The sequence below is a fragment of the Pollicipes pollicipes genome, unplaced genomic scaffold (assembly GCF_011947565.3).
Source record: "Pollicipes pollicipes isolate AB1234 unplaced genomic scaffold, Ppol_2.1 Scaffold_3087;HRSCAF=3621_pilon_pilon_pilon, whole genome shotgun sequence".
NCBI classification, from domain to species: domain Eukaryota; kingdom Metazoa; phylum Arthropoda; class Thecostraca; order Pollicipedomorpha; family Pollicipedidae; genus Pollicipes; species Pollicipes pollicipes.
The window spans coordinates 18,762,501-18,789,588 of record NW_023596225.1 but is presented as its reverse complement, the minus strand read 5'-3'; the positions used below and the strand labels follow the sequence as shown (position 1 = coordinate 18,789,588).

General features: G+C 51.5%; 2 protein-coding genes across 2 annotated transcripts in view; both read left to right on the top strand.

The window, feature by feature from the left end:
- On the top strand, positions 1 to 22,642 carry LOC119089835 (protein masquerade). The gene is made up of 13 exons (XM_037212647.1): positions 1 to 386; positions 7,021 to 7,256; positions 9,757 to 9,931; positions 10,496 to 11,059; positions 11,752 to 12,662; positions 12,801 to 12,957; positions 13,290 to 14,020; positions 14,432 to 14,568; positions 15,177 to 15,348; positions 16,030 to 16,135; positions 17,818 to 17,972; positions 18,486 to 18,555; positions 21,828 to 22,642. Exons 1-13 carry the CDS (start codon positions 122 to 124, stop codon positions 21,926 to 21,928), a joined length of 3,780 nt encoding a protein of 1,259 aa, XP_037068542.1. The 5' UTR covers positions 1 to 121; the 3' UTR covers positions 21,929 to 22,642.
- Positions 22,643 to 27,047: 4,405 nt separating this feature from the next.
- Positions 27,048 to 27,088, top strand: part of LOC119089834 (uncharacterized) — an 8,982-nt gene continuing 8,941 nt past the window's right edge. Inside the window, exon 1 of the mRNA XM_037212646.1 lies at positions 27,048 to 27,088. This exon is cut by the window's right edge and continues 206 nt beyond it. The gene's annotated coding sequence lies outside the window, so the exon portion shown is untranslated.

Genomic DNA, 27,088 nt, shown 5'->3' with positions numbered 1-27,088 from the left:
CGGAGAATCGGTCGCCGCTGCGCCGTTCTGAACACGGCTGCGCACTTCTGAGGCCGTGCGTTCTGACCGCGTCCGTCGGAGCAGCTCGTGCCGAGCCGGCACACCTCCCGCGCGGGCGGCAATGTCGCCGCGAGCCGGCGCCCTGCTGGCCCTCCTCAGCGCGGGTCTGGCGCTGACCCTGGCGGCAGCAGGCGGCGCCACCGCGGCCGACCTGACCCCCGCGGGTCACCAGCCCCGCCCCTCGGTACACCCGTCAGCGCCAGGGACGCCAGCCGAGTATGTCGAGGACGCCATTGCGGCGCTGGGACGCGCGCGGACGGATCGGACGCGGGCCTCGGGCCCACCCACCCGACCCCGCCCGTCGAGCGGGGCAGGACTGTTTGCAAGTAAGTGACCAATGGGTGGTGGGCTGAAGGAGGTGTGGCGGCGTGGCCAGCGTGCTTACATTCTCCCGCTCCATTTCTGTACTTGGTTGAAGTTCGCGTTGTAAGGATGGATTAGGGGTTTGTGTGGTCCGTGGTGAAAATTTAGAGGGCTGTTGCACTGAAAAGATATGACATTTCACCTGGAAAATTGACGGAGCTAGGCTTACCTAGACCTGATGGCCAACAGCAAAAATGTTTCTGTCCGGCAGGGCGGAATTCAAGCAATTACAGCTTTGAAAAGCATACAAAACAGCCATGCAGTGCAAACATACGGAGAGCTTGCCGCACAAGCCACGTTATTCAGTGCATCCATAAACCGGATGGACATATCCTAGGTTCAATTGTAAAGATTGATTGGAATGGTAGACTTAAAAGGAAACATCCCAAGGACTTCCGCTCAGGAAAACTAGAAATATCCGCTTCTTTTTTCGCCAAGTCTTATTGTCCCACAAGCCTGACTCAGTCACTGTGTGAACAAGCGATTAATTCACGAGCAAACAAGTGATAACGTGCACAAGTTATAGCGACCACAACGGTGCAAAGAAGCAAACCAGGAGACTGCGACGCGCTATTCCATCGTGTGACTGATGCTACCAGTCACATTGTTCAATGTCCAGTAAGGGTTCAGTGTACGTTTCTTTTCCTGCATCTCCAGTCCATGGAATGTATCAACGTGCCATAGAATCACAAATAATAACGGCTGTAAAGTAAAAACTGTTTTCACGGATTTCGCCTCAGCACGAAGAAACGTTCGAACCTCTTGATTTCACCAAGCGTCTACTGGTTTAGCGATAACCGTAATATTCAATTGTCGAAAAAGCACACAATGCTCATTCATAACTAGTTGTTTGACGAAGCAGCTTGCGGAGACAGACCGGTGTGCCGAGATGGCGTGGAAAATTAAACCTCATCTGACCACGAGAAGTAGCTCAGTCAGCGGCCAGCAGCCATCACGCGATGCCGCACACAGCGGACCCACCGCAGCCGCATAACGGCCACTAGCTGCTGGCACCCGAGGCCGGACACGGAACGTTCCCAGGCGTGTACTACGGCTATCACAGTTAGCCTGGTGTGACGTGATCGGCTCAGGCTGAGTTGCGCTCGTTGGCGTGAAATCACCAATACGCTGAAGCTGGCTCCCGTCACTGCCCAGGGCACTTGCGACTTGACGTATTGTAGCATAATAATTTACACGCTAAACGCTACGAGATGTTTACACGGGAACATTCACCCGTATTCAGCCAAGATATCGAGCTTAACGTCCGCAGTATTTTCTGTTGAGCGTCCTCATACCTTCATAACTAATAGCTATTAAACATGCACACCGCCACCAAGGAAAGTCTTCAGTAAGCAAAACATTGGAGCTGGCCCATGTCAAGTGAATGTCGTACACCTGATGTGAACTGTACGGTGTTTCAAGTCCTACTATACGAATGAATGACTGATATCAAATCGACTTTTTCGCTCCAGAAATATGCATCCCTTTTATTACCGGTTTATTGATTTACACCAAGAATCTCTGCGCATGCGAATCCCGTTAAACAAGTGACGTGCTATATATATATATATATATATATATATATATATATATATATATATATATATATATATATCGCCATCTCGGCACACCGGTCTGTCTCCGCAAGCTGCTTCGTCAAACAACTAGTTACGAATGAGCATTGTGTGCTTTTTCGACAATTGAATATTACGGTTATCGCTATATACATATATATATATATATATATATATATATATATATATATATATATATATACATATCAAACGTGCTGTTCATTTTGCGTGGTTTCAGCAAACCAGTAGCCAACAACTTAGTTACAATGTAGCGAACTATTTATCACCGAAACGAGGCAGGCAAGCTGCGTTATTGACATACGTAACTGGCGTATTTTCTTCAACTTAGATCTAATAAAGAAAAAGCATAGATCAATGTTCACTTCATTACAGGTATCATTATGATACACTGGCGGAGAGCAGCATCACTTACAGTGCAAATCAGTGTAAATGTATCAAATACGACCATCAGCTAACGCCGTTTGCAAAGCCCTTCAGCTATTCCTCATTTCGCACCAGGGAGTGGGCCGAAACCGTGTTTTTCTCTTTTCTTTACCCGCACTAGTGCACCAACCTAGGCCAGCCACGCGGTCGCGACTGGCGCAGCCACCTGCCTTGTTGAGTGTGAAGTAACGGACAGCCACCCCGAGGCGCCCGGGGCCTCGCTGCCGGCACCCAGCGCGCCACCTCGCCCGGGGCCGGCTGCTGGGTCAGACGGCCACGGGATCCGCCCGCGCCATCTGCCCGCGTGCACCGCCGAGCCGGCGCATCCGGCTGATCGTGACCCGGCTGACCTCTCGGCGGCTGTTTTGTCACCCCGCCGGCCGTCTGTTGCCCGCCTGGTATCGAGGTCAGCCATGTGGTCAACCGTCTGTGACGATCAGGCGGTGCCGTGCACACTGCTGGATGACACGCTCAGCGCACCGTCATAATGGGGATGGGAGTACTCATGCATCGCGTGCAAGGTGCTGTTATTCATGCGCCACTTGTGCACAGCGTACTCTGTCGTGTCGCTTGTCCGAAACCTGTTTCGAATATGAAGAGCTATTCGCTGGAAGTTAACACCCAATGGTGTAGCCTGCACTTGACCAATATCAGGTGGAAACTATTTCTGTGTGAAATGATATGGACGGCCAGGCAGAGTTTGGAAAGAGCTGCCAGTTTTCTAAGAATATATCACAGTCGGCCGGACGATGCTACTCAGGCGCGTGATTTACGTGATAAGCCAACATATTGCCAGGCAAACCGACTTCAGTATTTCCATAGAACTGTAGGGGCAGGCCAAAAGCAAAATATTGTGCAACGCCGTATGCGTTCCTGCTCGCTTGCAACAGCTATTATCCTTGGCGGATATTCCCCATCCCGCTCGCCCCCCCCCCCCCGCCGCTCCGTTGGGGGGTGGGGAGGGGCCGTGACGGCGCTGCTAAGTGGGTCAATCCTCTGCGTTCCGGGCCCCTCCCAAGGAGGCCCGGCCCGGCTCGGCCGAGCTGACGTCATCGACGGTGACTCGATCGCCGGTCGTCGAACTCTGGGCCTGATGACGACCTTGCCGCTGAGTCAAGGTATTTCGTTTCTCGCAGTTTTCGGGAGGTGTGGAAGCTCACTGGGGCAAGGCAGAGCAGGCAGTATGTCCGGTCCCTCTCTCCGATCTCTCTCTCTCTCTCTTCCTTTGTCACTAGGATGGTGCTTGCTGAGTTGATGGTCTTGGTTAATAAGCAAGAGAGCGCCTGAGGTAGGCACTTCTTGGTGCTGGGTCAATAGCAAGAATATATATATATATATATATATATATATATATATATATATATATATGTCTATATTGGTGAATGCATGTTTAACTAAAACCGACCGCTGCTTTCGTATTAACAAGCTACTCGATGCATCGTTCAACAATCAAGGCTTTCGATATAGCGGTATCGTTAAGCTTAGGTATTGTTCATACAAAATCACACATTTGTATTCATCGATATCTGTGAATTGGAGCGTTTCGGAACCTCACCTCCTCGTCGAAGGCATACCAGCAATTGCGTATCGTCATCTTGAGGATATCTTTAAGTGCGGAGAAGACAAGAAATCTGTCGTTACTTGGATGCGTATAAAATGCATCCATAACGAAGATACCATAAAGACACATAGCCACAATCACATGTAGAGAAGTTACGGCCCACCACCCCATAACTCAAGACTTGTGCAAGAAAGTGCTTGTTGAGGGCTGGAAAGGGTTCGTTGGCAAACGTACATACCCTAATTTGAAGTCTTCTTTTGCCATTGTACGTCTGAAGAATGTCAGTGTTGTCCGTCAGTTGTGTTAATGTCCTGTCATATTCGTGTCGCACGTGCTCCAGAGGCGCCTCGCCACGGGAGTGCATTGTTAAACGTAGTGAGAGTGTCGTTGTGGCTATGCCAATATAGTGGATGAAATGAAATTTGCAGACTTCGAGATTACAGGCGAATTGTTAAACTGCATTGGTGCATTTAAGCTTGTCGGGCTTATTAGAGCTGTCTGCTTTTAGAAGGTCGGGTCCTGTTGCGATAATACATGATAATGTCTGTTTTGTGGTCGTTCTTGGCTATTACGTTTCGAGAGATCATTTCCTGTGCATGTTGTTCGTCTCGTTTGTAGGCAGATGTCATCTGATTTTGACAATCGAGCTAGACGGTTAGTCATTTGCCTTGTCTTGGTTTGTTGTTAAGGGATCTCGTCGTGTGTCGTTCTGTTTCGTCTCCAACGTCAGAATTTGAATAACCGTTGTTCACGGGGGCCTGCTTTACCCGTGTCAATTCCTAATGTAATCATGATCAATTATAGCAATGCTTAAATATACGTCTAAGTAATGGTCTTACGGCGCTATTTTTTAGCATGAAGGGTAGTCACTGTAAAGAATTAAGCACCGCCAAATGGTAGTCTGTTTTCAGTATACAGGCGATCTAAATTGCTGTCCTTGCCCGGGGACAGTCACGTCAGGAAAGCGTATTACATTCTGCACATTTAATGCCCTTGTGAATTTTAAGCCAGGTCCCTCTTCAAAGGTTTTTAAAACACACTGATTGGTCAGCGTCCCTAACCACACAAATAGACCGCCTACATTACGACAGTAAATGTCCGGTTTTATATCTACTTCCCGCGACGTGTTATGTCTTACCGGACATACCGCTATTTACCGCCACTTATGTCATACCGGCATATCGCCATTTGAAGTATGCCGGCTAATACATGCATACATACGTACGTACCTGCATCAATTGTATACGCGGTCAAGAACGATGGATATGGTTATTTCAATCGGCTCGTTTGTAAAAGGGCTTTCAGCATTTAAAAAGGCTGGAAAAACATCACACTGACAAGATTGCACGCTATCAGTAAATCCAGTCATCGACGAAAAACTATAAGACATGGTAAGACACGGAGACAAACGGCTGTTAAGCCGCTTTGCGATTCTTTAAGTTGGTGACGGAATGTGCAAAATGATTAGACGAAGGGGTTGGCATCTGTGTGATTTTTTCAGACTCATCGGCGTAACGACGCGCAAATTCACTGCTATTTTGGAGGAACTTATGTCATCAACAACGGTATTAGCGGTGGTGATCAGTCTGTTAATTGCAAGTTTGGGAAATCATACATATCAACCAATTCCCCCCAGCCCTATAGAAACAAATTCTTGTACAACTCTTAAATTATTAGGTGTTTGGCGATATTTACTGTGCATGTGATTGTGGCTGTTTTTGTAGCGGTTTCGGTTCGGATACATTTCATATGCATCCAAGTATCGATTGGATTTCTCGTCTCCTTCGTACTAAAAGGTGTTTTTAAGATAGCCATACATGTCTTTCATCCTTAACAGTTAAAAAATGCTACTGTTGCCATCTATCTTTTTCCAATCATGTGATAGGTCTCGAAAGGTTCATACATACAGATGCCGATGAACATGTGAGTGATTTCGAACGAATGGTCTGTCATCTTAACGATAGTTCTTAGCCGAAAGCCCGGAACCCCGAGCGATGCATCCAGAAGCTTGCTAATGCAAAATCAGCGGTCTTTTTTAATAAAACACGCAGAATTAAAATATTCTTCCAGAATATGATTTCATATGTGCATAAAATATTGTAGAGAGAGAGAGAGAGAAAGAGAGAGAGAGAGAGAGAGAGAGAGAGAGAGAGAGAGAGAGAGAGAGAGAGAGAGGGGAGAGAGAGAGAGAGAGAGAGAGAGAGAGAGAGGGGGAGAGAGAGAGAGAGAGATATGTATATATATATATATATATATATATTTCTATATGGTCCGTGCTTCATTCATATATATATATATATATATATATATATATATATATATATATATATATATATATATGAATATATGAATATATCGATGACGAACGGCTCAGCAGCCAAGACGGCTGTGGCGACCATTAAACACCGTGTCTTACAGACGCTCTTGTGCGTGAAGTTTCTGTGAGTTTAAGGGCCGTCGAGTATTTTTTAGGCGTTACGAATCACTAAGCAGTTCCGTTCAGTGAACACGTCACACGATTACGTCGGCAACCGTTGGCTGCGGAACGTAGCGAGCACCTGGGTACACACATGCGCCTCATGATTGTGGGTAGTGGGTAGATTTTTGACGTAGTGAGCAGATTTATCGCATTTCTTACAGCGTGCACGCTTCTTGTCTACTTAAGTCACCTTGGAAATAGCGCCCCCCCCCCTCTAGTGTACGCACCAAGTTAAGCACGGACCATTCCATCATGAACTTTCTTAATGCCGGCTGCTGCCGCTGATGCTTCCTACGCCCAATGGCCTTCTTGGCAATTGCGCAATATCCCGTCCCACTACGATGTGAATATTTTGACCATGCGATCTTGCATACCAGTGATGGCACTAAACAGCGTTACCACTAACCGTCTCATACCGCAGCTTCCCTGTACAATTAAAGCCTTGGATGACACTCATCGACGCCAGATGTTCTTCCAAACTCAAGTCAGGTTGTTAGCCGACGGCTTACGTACCCCTAACCGCTCTCGTCCGTTCCCAGATCTGTTCACGTCGCTGACGCGGCCTACGGAGAGCACCAACTGCCCGGGCCAGTGTTTTCACGCGCTGGCGGCACTCATGTGCGAGAAGATCCTGGAGAACCGCTCCTGCGGCCGGCCCTCCATGCGCTGCTGCGTCGGCCAGGGTCCAGTGCGCCGTAAAGCGACGGTGGCGCCGCCCTCGGCGCTCCCCGAAACACGCAGCACGACCCAAGTTGTAACCACAACCCCAACACAGGTACGTGGTCCCTGCTTTTGACTATGTGGCAGGAAATCGTACTTATATGTCCAGTTGGAACGTCCCTTTGCTCACTCCAAGTCAGGAAATCGCTGTTGCCTGAGGAAAGGTTCTGAATTCGTTACCCAGCGACACTGGCCCAGTCCCAGCCTCAGTCCCAGCGCGGGCTCATTGTTTGGCCCGACTGACGTGAAAAGGCTGGCTGACAAGTGGCTGACAAGGGACACCTCAAGCCCTTGGTAACCGCGCTTCGGCATTGCACGGTGCGCAAAACCCCCTGCAGCCCGGCCAGAAGAAAGGACAGGGAACGTTGTTGAACTAGGGCGTCACAAAGTGGTCAGTGGGTTCAGGATATCAGCAAATGTCTTAGCATAGCAAGGGATCATAGCTTAAAGCTGCCTATGCAAGGTGCTTAGAATAAACTTGCATAAAAATTGTCAGGAACTGCGGACGGCTGAAGCCCAATGCAACCCTCTTAAGAAAGATACGAGGCTTAGTGTCCACCTCTTGGTCCTGCACCTATCGATTGGCTTCTTAGTTTGCAGACCAATCCGCCATTCTTGCAAGTTGAATCAGATATATAGTCATGTTTTGTTTTTTGAACAATGAAACGATACATGACAGGACATAATGGTCATCGCCATTCGTATTAACCATTGCTGCAAATTACATCTGACTTATTTGATAATGGGAGATCTACTCTTTTGGCTTGCGCTCCCGCTTTTCTAAATGCGATCTGGCTTTGCTAGTGTGGTCACATCAACTTTCGCTGAGAAACGGAACTCGTATAAACCACCATCCAGATTTCCGAGCATATCTCCCCAGCCGTTCAGTACATCATAAGGCAAGTTTGGCACTACCTCTCATACCTGCTGTTTTCTGAGGCGATTGATGGTGATCTCGTTCTCAGGCGTATTCACGGCGATATTGTGGAGCATCGCTGTTTTCCGATGCATTCTGAGCTCTCTGTGTGGTCAAGTGATAATCTTTATCGATGCCCATTGTATTTGCAAGGGTCCTTAGAGAGGAACATCACGTCAGGTCAACTCCTGGTTCTAATGTCAAATCATTCCATAAACGGCGCGATGCCACGAGCCATAATGTTTGGCATGTATCAATAACCAGATTGGGGTTGTTAAGGGTCATAGTCGCCTCCGTTGAACCGCTGAAAACCATCCAACATAATATTGGTGCGCATTTTATTGTATTCTAATACCACCACCAAACACGAATATTTTAGGTGTTAGATCGCCTGAGGTCACAGTCATGATAAGCAACTGAACGACACACGGTCTTATATCACTGATTGGGTATAGTTCTCGTAGATATTGCATGCTTTGAAAGAATCCAGCTTTATTCTGCAAAGGTATGCAAAGGGTAATGCGATAGGCTCTTGGCCTAGCTTTACCTGACCCGACATTCTACCCCTTAGAGATAACTCGACGGGCCATGGACGGGTTCAACATAGGCCCCTATGTTCTTCTGGATGATTTCCGAAACCTTCCAGATGGGTCTCTCAAATGCGTCGTACCTGTCATTAAACGAATGTAACAGGTCACGAAAAATATGCAAGATTAGGCCAAGAATCTAGTACGCCATCATCATGGCATTGTACGGCAATCTGTGCTTCCACCAGCATCATTTCAAATTTTGCTTCCTTGCGCCGCATTTTTTCTGGAATACACCAACTGGGGTAAGTGTGTCTGCCACAACCGATTGTACTTAACTAGATCAACCAGGCTAAATATGGAATGAGCTTGGAAATTTAAGCGGAAGTTTTTTGCTGTTAATGTACAGTCAATTCGCCAGCTAAACTGACGCATTTTCAAAACCAAATACTAGTGAACGAAGCTGATAATTATGACGGACTATGCTGTCGCTGGATAATTTTTTCCTTTAGATTTAAATACACTTACATCAAAAACAAGTAGCAAAAACAGTTTCACACCCGCAAATGCTATTTGAGAAATCACGGTCGGCGGCACCGTTTTATTCTATAATAATCGCCTCGGGTTATCGCACACACCAAAGGTCATTTGACTTAGCTGAACAGTGTCGTGATATCCAGCGGACTAGCCGGGCCTTGGCATACATAATCTGAACTTCACCCGACTTCATCTAGCCCTTGATCTTCGGTCTGAGATCTGATTCTTGACCCTTGACCTACGTTAACATCATGCAACTTTTCTGCTGAAACAGAGGCTTTTTTTGGGAAGATGGCAGGGGCAAAAGTCAGATGCAATAGATGATCAGAAACTGTTGAAAACTGCCGGCAATTTTACGGTGATTTTCGTGACCTGCAACAACATAACTAATAGTTCAGAGGTCAACGTTTTCGTGGGACGATTGACCCGACCTATTTATCGCCTTTGTTTGTGATAGAAGAATTAGATCTAGAGATAAAACGGGGTTAAAATATCCTGCATCGGGAAAGGTGGCAAATTTGGGAAAGCTGTTGCCTGTTGACTTATGTACAATGCATCGTCAATCTCTGCCAAAGGCGCCGTCATCAACCACGATTACCACGCCATCAACTACAACTACTCCCACAACCACAACAAGAAGACCCACTACGACGACGAGGCCGACGACGAGGCCGACGACGAGACCGACGCCGCTTCCGACGACTACCACTGTGGCCACAACACAACCTACTACTACGGAACGTATGACAGGTAAGACATGAACGTTTAGGGCTTTTCGCCTGTACCTTTAATTAAAGGTACAGGCGAAAAGAGTTTCAAGCTCTTTTTGTTAGCACTGACAAGCTCCAGAGGGTCTACCAATGGTACTGACCAGACCCAGAGGGCCCAGAAAATGGCTTTGACAATGAGCGGAGCACGATAAAGTGGACCATCGTTTCTCGTTAGCACCTGATCAGTTCATAATTCTTATCTCCGGAAACTATTTTTTTCTCGAATGGCCAAAATTGACCCGAAAAGTGCAATGAACCAAACCCGAATTTGAAACGCACTGCGTGTATTGCTTGAAACAAACCTTGTCACAGCCTGGGTGCCGGCCTTTTGACCGGGCCTGACCACCGCCGGCAGTGCCGTGTCCGGGGGGTGTGTCCTGACCGGGCCTGACCTCCGCCGGCGGCGCTGTGCCCGGGGTGTGTCCTGACCGGGCCTGATCTCGCCGGCGGTGCCGTGTCCGGGGGTGTGTCCTGACCGGGCCTGACCTCCGCCGGCGGCGCTGTGCCCGGGTTGTGTCCTGACCGGGCCTGACCTCGCCGGCAGTGCCGTGCCCGGGGGTGTGCGTGGCCCTGCGGATAGCCAACTACTGCGAGGCGGCGCTGGATGTGCCACGAGCCTGCGCCGACGACCAGCGCTGCTGCGTACCCGGCTCTCTGTTCGACAACCTGCCGTCTCCGCCACCGGAGTTTGTTCGGCTCAAGAAGGCGTCGGTAGCCGGTCAACAGCCACCACAGCAGCAGCAGCGACCAAAGCCACAGGCGCGGCCGCCTCCGCAGACGGGGGTGCCAGCGACGAGACCGACAATGCAGCAGCAGAAACGGCCGGACCAACCGCCAGCCAGGCGGCCGGAGCCACAGCAGCGGCCGCAGGAGACGCGGCCAAAGGCAGAGTCGCCGCCGGCCTCGAGGCCACAGCAGCTGCAGCCCGCCTCGACTCCGACAGCTCAGCAGCAACCAAAGCCGCAGTCGCAACCGGTTCCGATGCAGTCCAATTCAGCGGCACAGAAGCCACAGAAAGGATTGGACGAAGAGAATAAATCGAACATGATGACGGCAGGTCCGTTGTCAGCAGTCCAAGAGGAACAGGGCATCCCTGGCCGACTGTCATGTAAGAACCAGCGGATCGCAGTCCCTTTCTTTGGCTGCACCTGCTAATCCCGATCAATTATTCGGTTCTAAACTACCTGCTGACTCTGGTACTGGAGCGTGATTAGCGAGTGTTGATCTCGGCAACCTTGTTCGCTAAGTGTATACATGCCAATGCCGACACTGCTGTCCGATTGACACCAGCTGATCCCAATATCGTTAGACATAATGTCCGCTGGCCAGTCTAATCAGTACCTGATGACCTCTGTTAGCCGTCTAGTCTCCATGATAATTTATTTGTTAAGGCGAAAATTGGCGGCTGATCGTTTTCGTTTGCGGTAACCGTGCATTGGCACATGTGGCACTTTGTGGGCTTAAAACGCGGCGTTGGCGCGCTTGCGTGAATGAAAGCGTAGGATGAAAGGGTATGCAAAAGTTACGTAGTCCAGTAAAACATCAACCACGCTCAAACTGCTCGGAAACAAAAAGGCACTTCACATTTTTTCGAGTACCATGCCTAGGACGCTTTGGAATCATGTCCTTAATAGAGAAGTTTGAATGTGTACCATCCATCGCTCACGCACCAAATACCACAATGTGGCACCATACCTTCTAGGTCGTGTTTTCTGACCCGGGTGCCGCTGTCGCTGACTGTCGCCATCTGCCCTCTGCTGCTGGTCTCCTCGCGCCGCTCACGTCTCCACGTCGTTCCAGCTCGGCCAGACATCACGATCCCTGTTCGGTCCCAGTGCCGGGGCCAGTGCGTCAACGGGCTCTTCTCCTACCTCTGCGACCGGGTGGACCGGAGCGTGCGCTGCAACAACGGTGGCCGCTGCTGCCTGACGAGCCGGCGGCCGCCGCCCGCCCCTGAGCCGGCCCCCGAGCTCGACCGCAAGCCCGTCTCCCAGACCGGGTTGGAGTCCGGGCCCGAGCACGAGACGGTTGCGGGGGTGGTCCCCGAGACGGTCTCCGAGACTGACGACCTGCCCATCCCCGAGCCCGACCCGGGCCTCCCTCAGGCCGGAGGTGTTACGGCGTCATCGCCTCCCCAGCGGACGCCTGGCGAGCACGCCGGCCTCTATAGCGGAGCGCATGGCCAGCATGGGCAGCCACAAGCCTCGAACGGGCCTCCCAGGCTCGCCAATGAGCCGGACAGGGTCGGAGCCGAGGCGGGCATAGAGGCCGCAGACCCGCAGCAGGAGCCACAACAGCAAGAGACGGCTGTAGACTTTAGCCAGACACCTGGACAGCCGTATGTGCCTGCACCGGCGCCTGCACCTGCCCCCGGTCAGCCTGCTGAGTCCGAACAGACATCCGCACCGAGTCCGGTCCAGCAGGCAGCCGGGGCGGAGCCAGCGCAAGCCTCCGAGCCGTCTGCACAGCCGAGCGGCTGCCCCGGCACCTGCCTGCCCCTGCAGATGGTGGCGCTCTGCAGGTCGCCCGCCCGCCCGCTGCCCGAGGTGCCCGGCTGCCCGAGCGGGCAGCTGTGCTGCGGCGGGCCGTCCGCCAGTCAGCTAGCCAAGGAACCGGCGGTGCACACGGGCGGCACGCCCTCTGGTGGCGCTCTCAGCGCCCTCATCGGCCAGGCGCTGTCCGGTGGCGGCGGCGGCGGCCAGGGCGGCGCCAGCGGCCTGCTCAGCTCACTAGCGCCCCTGGCGGCGACGCTGTTGAGCGGTGGTGGCGGCGGCGGCGGCGGCTCCAACGCGCTGATGCAGGCGGTGTTGCCTGCGCTGCTGGGCGGGGGCGGACAGCGGCCGGCCCGCCCGGCCCGCCCGAGCCGTCCGCCACCCGACCGTGTGGACGTGGAGAGGCGCCCCCCTCCGCCGCCGCAGACAACGGCGGCGCTGGCTCCACCGGCCGACACCAGGCCTCTCTGCCCCGACACCTGCATTGCGAAGCTCCTCTCATTCACCTGCTTTGGTAAGCGGTTCATTGATTTCGCAACAATGTTTGAAAGCATGAATGATGTCCAAAGATCGATATGGCAGTGTTTGATTATTTAGCCCGTCCGGATCTGTTCAAATTCCACTTGACATAGCTGTACGTCCTGTTTCGACCCTCGTCCATGGTTTCAACCACAAATATAGAAACAGACAATCAAAGTTGTTAACAATGCACTAATGCGCTGATTTTGGTCATGCTTCCAGAAAGCTATCTTGAAAATGATCGCCTGGATTTATCATTTCCGATTTGTAACAGGGGAATAACGTGTGTCGCATGAGACCTTAGCCACTGATGTGACTGCTCCTCAGGTGGAGCCGAGCTGACCAACACTTTCCGTTGCGGCGCCAAGTCGGAGCGGTGCTGCGCCAAGAAATCCTCGATCCGCCGACACTGGGAGCGGCGGCAGCCTCCCGCCGGGTACCAGCAGTACCCGGACTATCCGGGCTACCCGGCGCCAGCTGGCACTGATCGGTTCCGGCCGGCGTACCCGCAGTACCCGCAGGCGCAGACCGAGTACCAGCGGTATCCGGCACAGAGTGGCCAGGCGGGTCCCGGCGACGCGCAGTTCGCCGAAGCCAGACCGGATGCCGAGCAGTACCGGCCGCCAGGCCAGCCATCTGGTGGTGATCCGTACAGGCAGCCTGTCCAGCCATCTGGCGGTAACCCGTACAAGCAGCCAGGCCCGCCATCTGGTGGTGATCCGTACAGGCAGCCCGGCCCACCATCGGATGGTGACCCGTACAGGCAGCCCGGCCCGTCATCTGGCGATGACCCGTACAGACAGCCTGTTCAGCCATCTGGCGGCGACCCGTACAGGCAGCCCGGCCCGCCATCTGGCGGTGACCCGTACAGGCAGCCCATCCCGCCATCTAGTGATGGACCGTACCAGCCTTCCACCGCACCATCCAATAACCCGTACCGGCCTTCCAGCGCACCATCCAATGACCCGTACCGTCCCCCCAGTGCACCTATTGCCGAGGAGCAGCACATACCACAGAGCAAGCCGTCTGAAGACGAGGCGTACCAGCCGACCCAGACCGCAAATTACCAGCCAGGTAGCTCCAGCTATGAAGATGAGGAGTACCTACAACCTGGTGCAGCCTATGAGCCTGGTGAGTGTTTTCATAACGGAAGCGATTGTAGTTACACTTTAAAATGCTGAGACTAGATACACCTATATACATGCAGCCTTTTTCATGAAGCTATTCTTCGATTTCGATTGAATGTATGCATGATGTTCGGGTGGCAACAAATTCCTCCTTTATCAAGCATCGTGGCACCTCCCCACGTCCTTCTTCCACCCCACGCATACATGAACCTCCCCCCCGCCCCCACAGAGGCGCCCACCCCCGCCGCCCCCGCCACCGCGCCGCCGCCGCCGCCGCAGCCCCCTGCGCGTAACAAGTACGTGTGCGGCGTGAGGGGGGCGGCGCCGGGCCGCTCCGCGCGCGTGGTCGGCGGCCGGGACGCGGCCCCCGGCGAGTGGTGCTGGCACGTGGCGCTCGTCAACTCGCTGAACCAGTACCTGTGCGGCGGCGCGCTGATCGGCACCCAGTGGGTGCTCACCGCCGCCCACTGCATCACCAAGTGAGAGTGCGCGGAGGGGACGACACAGGGAAGGGTAACAGGACGGGCACGGGAGAGCGAAGGGTAACAGGAGGAGGGAACGGCATGGCAAAGGGTAACAGGATGAGGGGATGGGAGAGCAAAGGGTAACAGGATGAGGGGACGGGAGAGCAAAGGGTAGCGGTATGAGGGTACTGAAGAGCAAAGAGTAACGGGATGAAGGGACGGGAGAGCGAAGGATAACAGGATGAGGGACGGGAAGTGAAGGATGGCAGACGGAGGAGCGGGTGGGCTGTTTCGAGGAGCTGGAGTTCTGGGTTTTAGCGCTTGGCAGGGGATTGCACGTTGATAACGACTATATGGACAAAAACATGCATGGATAACCGACTTTGACCAAGCGATACACTTGTTATCTTTTGTTTTTCACTCGTCAAGCTATTAATCAATAACTGGGCCTTCTTTTCTTTCACATCATATAGTTAGAATGAGTTATATTACATCGAGTGCGAAACCATTTCTGGCTTGGCACATTTATTGCGTACATTTGTCACACATACGCTCGCCCAGTTTACCCATCCGCATTAGTTGACGTGCGCTGTCTGTTGGCTTACCCGGGCACGGCCTTTCAGCATCGTCCGTTCGGGTGACGCCATCTACGTGCGCGTGGGTGACCACGACCTGACCTCGAAGCAGGGCTCGCCGGGCGCGCAGACGCTGCGTGTCTCCACCACCTACATACACCACAACCACAACACGCAGACTCTCGACAACGACATCGCCCTTCTCAAGCTGCACGGCGAGGTGAGCGCCCAGACCGGCGACGATTTGCGTGAGCGTGCTTGGAAAAGCAAGCTCGTATTGGGTTCGCTGACGTTTAAATGTCTCTTGCTTCCGATGTTACTCGAATGTACCGTATTGTGCCTAAGGGCTTAAAAGGAAGCACGAGCATGTTATCCTTTGCTGGTGGGCTCCTCTGGTCTTAGTACTTGCTTCGACGTCCGTACATATGTGCATGCTGTGTAATGGCTTGAGTCCGTACATATGTGCATCCTGTGCAATAACGTGAGTCCGGACATATGCACATCCTGTGCAATGACGTGATTCCGGACACATGTGCATCCTGTGCCATGACGTGGGTTCGGACCCATGTGCACCCCGCGTAACAACATGATATCAGCGCGTTGTCATCGCAACACACACCCCCGTCCGTGGCGTCAGATGCCGCTGGTGTTTGGCGCCTGGCTGGTCTGTTTCCCGTCAGGAGTTCAGCAGCACTCTGCATGTCATCACATCTTTGTGCCATCAGGTGGACCTGACAGAGGGAGTCTGCCTGGTCTGTTTCCCGTCAGGAGTTCAGTGGTACTGCGTTTGGCATCACGTCTCCGTGCCATCAGGTGGACCTGACAGAAGGAGTCTGCCTGGTCTGTTTCCCGTCAGGAGTTCAGCAGTACTGCGTATGTCATCACGTCTCCGTGCCATCAGGTGGACCTGACGGAGGGAGTTTGCCTGGTGTGCCTCCCGGTCAGAGGGGTTGAACAGCAGGCGGGCAGCCGCTGCACCGTCTCTGGATACGGATATATGGGTGAAGGTGAGCAGGGGTACATTTAAGCGTCCGGGACTCCAAATACAGCGGCTTGTGTGTAATGCATGTGAGAAAACTCAGGCAACATCACGTGACATACTAACCAAGTAACCAAGTTTGCAGGTACCAGCGACAGGGGCGGCGCAGCAAAGGGGGGGGGGCTAAGGGGCATTTGCCCCTCGTTTCGGTTGGCAGGGGGCAAGAGTACGCTTTCTCCTAAATAAATTGGGAAACCAGTTTTTCCAAACTAAAGGCATTGTAACTACTCATAGACCACCAGAAATTCAGATCAAGGAGGCCACCATAGCGTAACTAGGGGGCAATCAATCGGGTTCAGAAGACCCGTTTGTAAATCGAGAAGCCCGTTTTCTGGATCATACAGCCACTTTATGTATGCGGTAGTTCATGCTCTAGATCAGACGACACAGTATTGTGTTGGAGAATCCTCTCTGTTGGCTCGGAAGGCTCCGTTATAAACTAGGAGGCTCTGTTCTGGACTCGAAGGCACCCTCTTTATTCAGAAGGCCAATGTCTGGATTAGGAGGCCCCTTTCGTGCATGAGATGGCTGTGGCCCAGAATCAGGATGCCCTGGTGTGAGAGAACCAGGCACCTTGGCTAGATTTGCAGCCCCCTCCGGGAATCGGAAGCATCCTGTTCTGGATCAGGAAGTCCCTCCATCAATCAGGAAACTCTGTTTTAGGTCATTGAGACCCTTTGTTGGGTGATTAGACGGTCGGATTCTGTTTTGTTGTCGTCAACGTCTATTTACCCGGCTGTAATTATCATTTTTACCCGGCTGCGAATATTTGATAAAACAGTTCATGCCTTTGACACACATTTTATTCGAATACTTCATTGCGCAAGAAGCCCCCAGTGAGGAGGACTCTTGAAAGTCGTGCCCCCAACTCAAAATTCCTACACCACATCTGACCACTGGTACGTTTCTTTACACCACTTGGCTGTTGAAGTGATGTAAAACGTAAACAAGTGTTCAGACATGCGGTCACGTTTATGATCGTCAACTAAACAACGCCAATGCTTATAGCATGGTTATCATTGTGCCTGTCTTTCAGTTAGCACACGGAAATGTGTTAGGTGGCACACTTATTTTTATGTGCCGGCATCAGTGTTCATCACGAGGTCTTCCCGCGCTTATTCCACGAGGTCCCGCATTGTGATACGTCCTTCCGTCCCAGAGTCTAGCATCCCCACTGTGACCCGCCCCTGTACACCAGAGGACGCCATCCCACGCTGTGACCCGTCCCTGTCCCGCAGAGGATGTCATCTCCCCCCCCCCCCCTGTGACTCGTCCCTGTCCCGCAGAGGATACCATCTCTCCCCCCCCCCCCTGTGGCCCGTCCCTGTCCCGCAGAGGATGCCATCTCTCCCCCCCCCCTGTGACCCGTCCCTGTCCGCAGAGGATGTCATCTCCCCCCCCCCCCCCCCCTGTGGCCCGTCCCTGTCCCGCAGGTGATGCCATCTCTCCTCCTCCCCTGTGACCCGTCCCCGTCCCGCAGAGGATGCCATCTCCCCCCCCCCTCTGCGACCCGTCCCTGTCCCGCAGAGGATGCCATCCCCCCCCCCCCCTGTGATCCGTCTCTGTCCCCCAGTGCAACATCCCCACCGTGGCCCGTCCCTGTCCTCCAGAGGGCGCCATCTCCCGCTGTGACCGCTCCCTGTCCCTCAGAGGGCGCCATCCCCCTGCGCGTGCGCGCCGCCGAGCTGCCGATCGTCGCCGACGCAGACTGTGTCGGACGGATCAACTCTGTGACGGAGAAGGTGTTCATCCTGCCGTCCTCCAGCTTCTGCGCCGGCGGCGAGCTGGGTCACGACGCCTGCCAGGTCAGTCGTACGGGCGCAGCCAGGGTCTTGGAAGGGGATGAGGTGTGCGGCCTTGTATGTGCGTCAAGGGTTGGTTTTTGGGTGGGACAGACAGCTTTGTAAAAAGACCAATAGTCCGGGGTCACGTGCGACTTCCGTTAAGATGGCTATTCTTTCGCTTTCGTCCTTGTCATTGTAAATCGCGTAGCACGACACCGAATATAGCCCATTGCGGAACACATACTGACTCCGGCATACATGGTGCTGATAACTCGCACCACAAGTTAATCCCACCTTCCTCTCTAAAGTTTCATATATGTCTAGTTAAACCTGTTCCCAAACACACCTCCGTGATAGCACCGGTTTGGCGCCTGTTTTATCTGTCGCACCGAACTTCTCAGCCATATCGTCAGGTAGGTATGCTGCCTCATGCTGAGCTGAATCCATCATAAGTGCTGAAGCTGTGCATCAGAGCTCTGCTTCATCGCCAGGTTTTCCTCCCATGTGATGTCATGTTTTGCTGTGTGTCCACAGGGCGACGGCGGGGGTCCGCTGGTTTGCCCCGTTGACGGCTACTACGAGCTGTCCGGCATCGTCAGTTGGGGTAAGTATTCCAATGTTTTGTATGCTCTCCCAGCAGACGTGTGTCTGATCCCCAGGTTTGATTTCTGGTTGCCAGTGGCTCCTTCGGCAAAATAGTACTATGGATCCTAGTTTCCACTGATTCTCGACAAAAAACACTGGATCCTAGTTTCTGAGGGCTTCTTTGAAAAAGCTTAAGCCTGGATCCTGGTTCTCTCTGGTTCTTTAGCAGACCATGGGCCTGGGTCCTGGTTCTTATTAGTTCTTTTGATAATACTAGACATTGAATACCGGTTGGCACTGATTTGATATGAGCGCAAGACCGTGATTCATCGCCCTCAGCCACAAAGTCATGCTAGTCACACAGGACAACCCTCACATTTTTTCTTCACCTTTATTAAACTCACACGTATGGCAAGTGAAACAGTCAGCATGCCTTGTTACCACCAATGCAACTAACAAAGCTTAACAGCTAGTTATTAATCATTTCCCTACAGCTTAAGAGTGAGCGTCTGACAGCTTTTGAGGCCTCTGCACATTTGCAGTCTCGTCAGGGTACCATGTTGGCTATTCTATACCACCCCAGTAAAATAACGTAGTTGTGATGTTTTCACTTTACCTCACCGCGTTAACTAATCTCGCGGTAGAAGCAATAGGCCTCTGTATCTGTGGAGGACAGCACAGGGCGGCTAAACAGTAGAGAGGATGGGTAACACGTGGGCCTGGACGAGGAGATTAGTGGCATTTGAGGTGAAGTCTTGGCGAAGTTTGCAGAGAGACAAAGGGATAGCGTTACATTTGCGGGCCACCACGAATATGTAAGACTTCCAAGTAAATGGCTATACTTAGTACCTGCGCGAGGGAGCGCGGTGAGATGCCTGAGCCTGACAAAGTGACGAAGATATCGGACGTGTGGTTGGGAGAAAACTTTGCGCCAAGCAATGGTGGATAAATTTATTTGTGCTGCTTAAGGTTTGTGCACATTCATAATGAGCGGTAGACCTCATGCTCCAGGGTTGATTCGCTTTAGCAGGTTTCTGATAAAGTCGCCCATGGCCACGAGTGATTTACCTGTGGAGGCTGTATGCCTGAGCCGTCGCTCCACTGCCTGGAGCGCTCTGGATGTAGTCGTGACCGAGGTCTGCAGATGACCCCACCGTCACAGCTCTGCGACCTGCACCACCTGTGGGGATCCGTAGCGACTCCAGGGTGGGAGATCTAGTCCCCGATCTCGAGTTTTGCCGTACGGAGTCCGTCTCCCGTTAAGGCTATGACGCCTCCCCCGCGTCTTGGCGCAGGTGCAGCGCTGGATCGCGCAATCGCATCGGGTAATATTGTATACAGAGTACTCGGTTCAGGATATGTGGCACCAGCCACGCCTTTGAAATTGGCAAAACGTCTGCTTTGCATTGATCCAGTAAAACATCGATGTCACTGATCCACGGCATCAGGTTTCAAAGTCGAGAAAGCAGGCTTTCCTGTGCGAGTTGGACACTCCTAATATGCGCACATTCGCGATTATTTTTTGACGTAAAAGAAAAGAAGTAGCCAAGCCATCAATGTGGCTGCCGTTGTAAATGCCAAAGCATTCAATGCCGGTCGAACGGCAGATGCATGGTGGGGATGAGACTACCATTTTGAGCAACAGATGAACCGTTGTGGAAATTCGACTCTAATGACTGATCCCCTGTCAATAGCTAACCAAACCTGGAAAAAATGAAACAGTGTACGACGGGAGTGCAAGGCAGACCAGAACATGAGGAGCGCAGTAGAGCAAATGAGGGACAGGTAGTATGTGGCGAGGTGATTGAACATCTGACCAAAAGAGGCGCCGAGAAGCGCCCAGAAGCATTGCTTGAGATGCAGTATTATTCACAGTCCAGCAACGGTTACTTATAGATTCGTATTCACGGGTTTTGATTTTGCCTCAGTTGTTTGAGCGGCCAGCTGGCCCGTCCATCTAGCTGGCCGGTCTATGTGAAATGTAGAGCAATGTGTGCTTGACACAATCAGCTATTCACCCTGGCATGTAGTGATTCGGAATAAGACCGAGTGCGCATCCTCGCCGAGCAGGAAGTGAGGCATTGTTCCCAAGGTGACTTCCTGAGTCCACAGAACAATAGCACTTAACATCACCGTGAGAGTTGATGGTGCTTATGATACAAACATTCGTTATGCTTTTCCAAAGAATGAAGCGCAGGCCATGTCAAGTCACTGCACTATGACGTCATTATGTCGGCCTACAGGCCACTGGTTACAGGCATGCCTTTTTATGTTGGTCAGTGACGACGAGTCATACCTCTAGGCACGAAATTGCTACGCAGTGACAGTTCCAAAGCTCAGAAGCCACTCTGAATGCGCTAACGAGCTTGTCAATGTCAAAGGAGTTAATTGGGTTTTGATAACTACTGTTTTCGGCCTAAGAGAGGTCGAGCACCACCATTTGACAATGAACATGATTCAGAACATGACGTCTCGGATATCTTAGCCGAGAAAAGCCGTTGTTTGGCCCCCAAATTGTGTTTTTTTCATTTTTGTTTCCGGGAATTAAAGTTGACCTGAGATGGGAGATTGCTACCGTTAGTTGAGAGGTTCGGGTCTGACTTCGTTAGATCTTAGATGCGACATTATCCAAGTGTTTTTGTTGTTTTTGTTCTGACCCAGTCATGGGCTAGATGACAGGGCACGGTGTACGGCGTTCAAACTTTCATCTGGAGCGCGGTTGGAGATGCCATCCGAACAGGAGAAAAATTGCAGGAAAATCTGGATAAGCAAGAGACTGCTATTGACCAGTTCGCTGTGCATTACTATCATCATTCATTTCTCTCCCTATCTTACGTCTTTCATGTCATCCGTCACCTGCCATTTGCTGTTGGGCGGGTGTTAACTAAGCCTTCGCCAACATTTTGTTTTCAAACCTATACCAGGATAGCTAAGCCCGAGAACTTCCAAACGGCTCCAGATGAGGTCTCTTTCGCACGCTAAGGCATCGCTGGGCCGGTTTACTGCACGTTTTCTGCGTCACAAGTGGGACGTGGCGGGCTGAGTTAACCAGAGTGGGTTTCTGAACACATCACCGCCGGATGGAGGCCGGATGTTGACACGGTCACAAGTGGGACGTGGCGGGCTGAGTTAACCAAAGTGGGTTTATGAACACATCACCGTCGGACAAAGGTCGGATGTTGACACGGTCACAAGTGGGACGTAGCGGACTGAGCTAACCTGAGTGGATTTCTGAACGCGTCACCGTCTGACGAATGTCAGACGCTTATGTGACATCCCGTCTTCCTGCAGGCTTCGGCTGCGGCCGCGAGAACGTCCCTGGCGTATACGTCAAGGTGGCCTCCTTCATCGGCTGGATCAACCAGATCATCAGCGTGAACAGCGTGCGGTAGTCAGCGCTCGCGGCGCTGTGCCGACCGTGGTGGAGCCGGACGCCGCCACTGAGAGGCGCGCGCGATGACATGTGACGTCAGAAGTTCGTCGGTCGTGACAACGCAGTCAGCTGGCCATGAGGGGAAGTGGTCTCCACGGGGCGGCGGAGTGCGAACGTTCATAACCTAGAGGCATTTGTTGTGAAGCGGTCTCACTTGTTGGTGGTGCACGGCTATCTGGCACGAGAGAGGCGACAATGACACTTTGCACAGCCTTACTGCACGGCGGACACGAGCAGAAGTTTTAACTCCTCTTTCCAGTGGTCCATCGATGTGTACTCATCAAACAGTTGACGTCGTTTTGGTGCATTTACTTATCCTTGTTTGAGTTGTGGATGTAAAACATGTTTTAAATGTTCGACGCCGCAAGCAAAGGTTGCAGCGGGTGTAAATGCTCAATATCCATATCAAAGCCAGTATAGTTTGGCCTATTGTGGCTGCACTGATGAATGTAAGCTCTATTGAGGTTGCTAAGGGAGTTTTATTTAGATCTGGCCTATGGGTGTTCTGTCAGCTATATGTGTTAGTCCATATCGCAGGCGCATCAGCTGTTTTGAGTGGTGATCTGCATTGTTGTTAGTTTTCCGCATTTCTGGCGTACTGCGTTATTTATTTTGTCACCAAAACAACGTTGCGTGTTACGGAGAGGTTGCTTCAAGTTTTTGGTGGACACCCATGATTTTCGTTTCTATACCCTGCCTGTAAACTGGCATATCCATCACTGTTCATCTTTTCACGGCTGTACATTTTTGTTTACAAATAAAAGCAGGCTATCGGTGGTTTTCGTTGTCCAAACATCTGTAGTTACCTGCTGCTCAAACAGTGTGATGTCTTGTGTTTCGGGTTATGTATTGCAGGAGACGTATATATATATATACATATATATATTATATAATAATATATATATAATACGTATATATATATATATATTCTCTCTCTCTCTCTCCCTTCTCTCTCTCTCCTCTCTCTTCTCTCTCTCTCTCCCTCTCTCTCTCGCTTCCCTCTCTCTCTCTCTCTCTTCTTCTCTCTCTCTCTCTCTCCTGCTCTATCTCTCTCTCTATTCTCTCTCTCTCTCTCTCTATCTCTCTCTCTCTTCTCTCTACAGTTGTGACCGATAGACCTTTGGCCCAACGTTATTGTTCCCCCCTATTTGGAATCGTCTTTCCACCCATTATCCCATCACGTAGTGACCTTCATGGGTTACCGGGTTCTCTGCTGGTTACCTCTGAGGCTAATAACCCCATCTGGAGTGGAAAGTATTGTTTAGCATAACCTCACTTGTAGGTGTTATGACTCCGTTTCAAGAGGTTTGATGTAGCTTATGCAAGTTCCAGACCAAAAGCATGTTGCTAGATTCTCGTATCTCCAGCATAAAGCATCTACGAACCGCGGCGCCTGCACGGATCTGGCATCAGAAGCAGGCTTCCTGAACAGCGGGAATATATATATATATATATATATATATATATATATATATATTATATATATACAGGCTTCCTGAGCAGCGGGAATATATATATATATATATATATATATATATATATATATATATATATTTATTCCTGCTGTTCAGGAAGCCCGCTTCTGATGCCAGATCCGTGCAGGCGCCGCGGTTCGTAGATGCTTTATGCTGGAGATACGAGAATCTAGCAACGTGCTTTTGGTCTGGAACTTGCATAAGCTACATCAAACCTCTTGAAACGGAATCATAACACCTACATGTGAGCTTATGCTAAAAAATACCTTCCAATCCAGATGGGGTTATTAGCCTCAGAGGTAACCTGCAGAGAACCCGGTAATCCATGAAGGTCACTACGTGATGGGATAATAGGTGGAAAGACGATTCCAAAATTAGGGGGGGGGAACAATACGTTGGGCCAAAGGTCTATCGGTACAACTGTAGGAGAGAAGAGAGAGAGAGAGAGAGAGAGAGAGAGAGAGAGAGAGGAGAGAGAGAGAGAGAGAGAGAGAGGAGAGAGAGAGAGAGAGAGGAGAGGAGAGAGAGGAGAGAGACGAGAGGAGAGAGAGAGAGAGAGAGAGAGAGATGAGAGACGAGAGCGATGAGAGAGATGAGGAGAGAGAGAGAGAGAGAGGAGAGAGAGAGAGAGAGAGAGAGAGAGAGAGGGAGAGGAGACCGATTTCTCTACTACGAGCGGAGAGAAAAGGAGCATGTAGATCTATGCTCAAAAAAACCTGAGAGGCAGATCATGCCAATTTGATGTCAAATGCCATTTTGTACTTCAAATGTTTTTATTTGGCATCAATCCATTCGGAATTAATTTATCTGCAAATTATCTGAGAACTAAACAATGCGGATGCAATGTACAAAGCGGCCTACCCAAGCCTGATTGCAAAATCAAAGCTGCTGCATCGTAAATTTCTCATTTTTAATACTCTTATTTGACCGATTTCCGGAATCCACGCCAAATCTATGAACTGATTGTTGCGTCAGCCACCCAATCGAGAAATACAAGATCATTGGAAAAGTTGAGCGGCGAAAGCCTGGCGCGCCGCAATGCCCGCAGTGCCCGCAACGCTCGTATTGCCCACTGAGTCACGTGACTTAGTGCGGCCGCTGCCGCCGGCCGCCCGCCACCAGCCACCTGCCGCAAAACATCCCAGTCAGTGGCAATAAATCATCACGCGCAGCATTGCTTTAAACATTTGTTTTGCTGCAAATGTGCGCAACTTATGTTTCTTGCTGCATAAGTTCATGCTTAGTTTGTTTACGCTGCAGCTTCATGGTGGTTCGAGTTTAACGCATGCCGCGGTGGACACACCACTTGACGACGGAAAGTCACAGCAAAATAGAACAGAGTGATGGGTGATGCAAACTTACGAAACAGCATCAAATAGGCCTGCTTCAACCCAAGCTTGCATGGCATAACATTTGAATTCACAAGGGACAGGTTCCCGGCATATCTCCCGAACAAATCCATCGATTTATCTGCTCTAAGCGACAGGAGATACCCCTGGATCGCACGTCCCCTGCATATACAAGCGCGTCCAGCTGAAAGTCATTGCTGACCTCCAACAGGTATAGAGCACGATTCTTGGGAAATTGTTGTAACGTGCGCATCGGCCGGTATTCAGCACAGTGATCCAGCGAAATTGAAATGAAAGAGATGAGCATGCAAATCCATCAGGCAAGTACTCAGTTGTGATGCAAACATGAGTACGCTTGCTGCGTACAAAACTCAGTTTGTTGGATCATGCCCGGTGCCGTCTCTGGTCAGGTGTTATCGAATAATTCGGCCTTTCTTTTAAGTCCATGCCACCTAAATTGGGAACTGGTGCGTAACATGCAATGTACAGAGATGCACACTACATGTACCTCAAGCCCAGACAACTATCTCCAAACGCTTATCATGCTCCAACGGCCTGCTTGCTCAATAGACGATAAGGTAGAGTTACAGTTTCGGTGAGAACAGATATTCGATGAGTCTGTTTTAGCGAACCCTGGACAATTGATGGGACGCTGTTGGGTGCACTCCGCACTCTAAGATGAAAAGATGCTTCTCTTTGCAGCACATTGGCGTGGACTCTGCTTGAATCAGGGGCACGGACAGTATCAAATCGTCATTCGCGGACATAGGCACGTTTTAAAAAGAACAAACAATACAGCGCTTCGTTGTGTGATGTCATATCGACGTGGCCTACCACGACCTAGGTTTGAACTGGCCTACCATGAGGTAATGACAGCCGCTGTGAGGCACTAAAACATTGAAGTTCCAACTGAGTATGTCCGAACGCCATCCGGGAACTCGACGCCCGGTACGAGAACTCGATCACATTATCGTGTAACCCATAATGACCTAAACTATGAACTGGTTATTGTTAGAGGATGTCACATATAAACATTACAAGCAGATGTGGGCCCGAAAAATGACCAGGGATACAAAACAAGGTTGGAAATGAAATAATCTGCGCTGCTAGGGATGCAACTAAGGAATCTAGATGAATGAACGCAAAAAAAAGATTAGCTGCGGTCTCAAAGTCGCACGCACACAAGACATTATACATTGTACGTGACACGGGCAAGGAAGAAGACACAAACACACATTCAGACATGGACGAAGACACGAATATAGCTACCAAACACCGAATGAGTGCAGAAAACACGGGTACATGCACGGATGCGATTCCAGAAACAAGGAAGCGCACAGAAACGGATGCCAACACTCACGTATGTACAGGCACAGGCGCATACACGGATTCAAGCAGATTCAAACAGACACAGATACGGAGCAAAGTCAGCAGCGTACACAGATCCAAAGACCGATGAAGAAGTGGCCGCTGAATCGGACCAAGACACGGGCTCAGATACGGGGACTGACACTGACACGCACGCAACCAGAAGCGCAGACCCAAACGCGTGCACAGGCGCAGACACGCGAGCGGCATCACGAACGCAAAAACAGACCCAAACACGGACGCAGGCACGGACAAAAGACAAACGCAAGCGTAGAATCAACTGCGGACGGTGCCACGGATGCAGACAGCCTCAACCACAGACGCAAACACAAGCACAACCACAGACACGCACATACACGGACGCAAACACGGACACAGACACGGACGCAGGCACAGACAGCTGACACAGACACCGGCACTGATGCGAACACGAACGCAGACACAAACGCAAACACGGACACTGGCACGGACGCAAACGCGAACGCAAACACGGACGCAAACACGGACGTAGACACGGACGCAGACACAAACGCAAACACGGACGCAGACACGGACGCGAACACGGACGCAAACACGGACGCAAACACGGACGCAGACACAAACGCAAACACGGACGCAGACACGGACGCAAACACGGACACAGACACGGACGCTGGCACGGAAGGGGCGCGGCATCGGCGACCAGTCCACACCTGAGGTGGCGGCGGCGCTCAGTGAAAGGGAGAGCGTCCAACCTGCGAGCTTCAGTTGTGCCGGCCGGACCACGCCACGCGCTGCCGGGCCGCGCTCCGCTCTAGACCTCACTTGGCCCGGCTGCCAGCAGTGGCGGAGACGGCGGCGGGCGGGGCAGGCCGACCGTGTCACCGACGGAGAGCGACGGCGGCCGGCTGCGACCGCGGCGGAGGCCTCGGCCCTCGAGCGTGACGC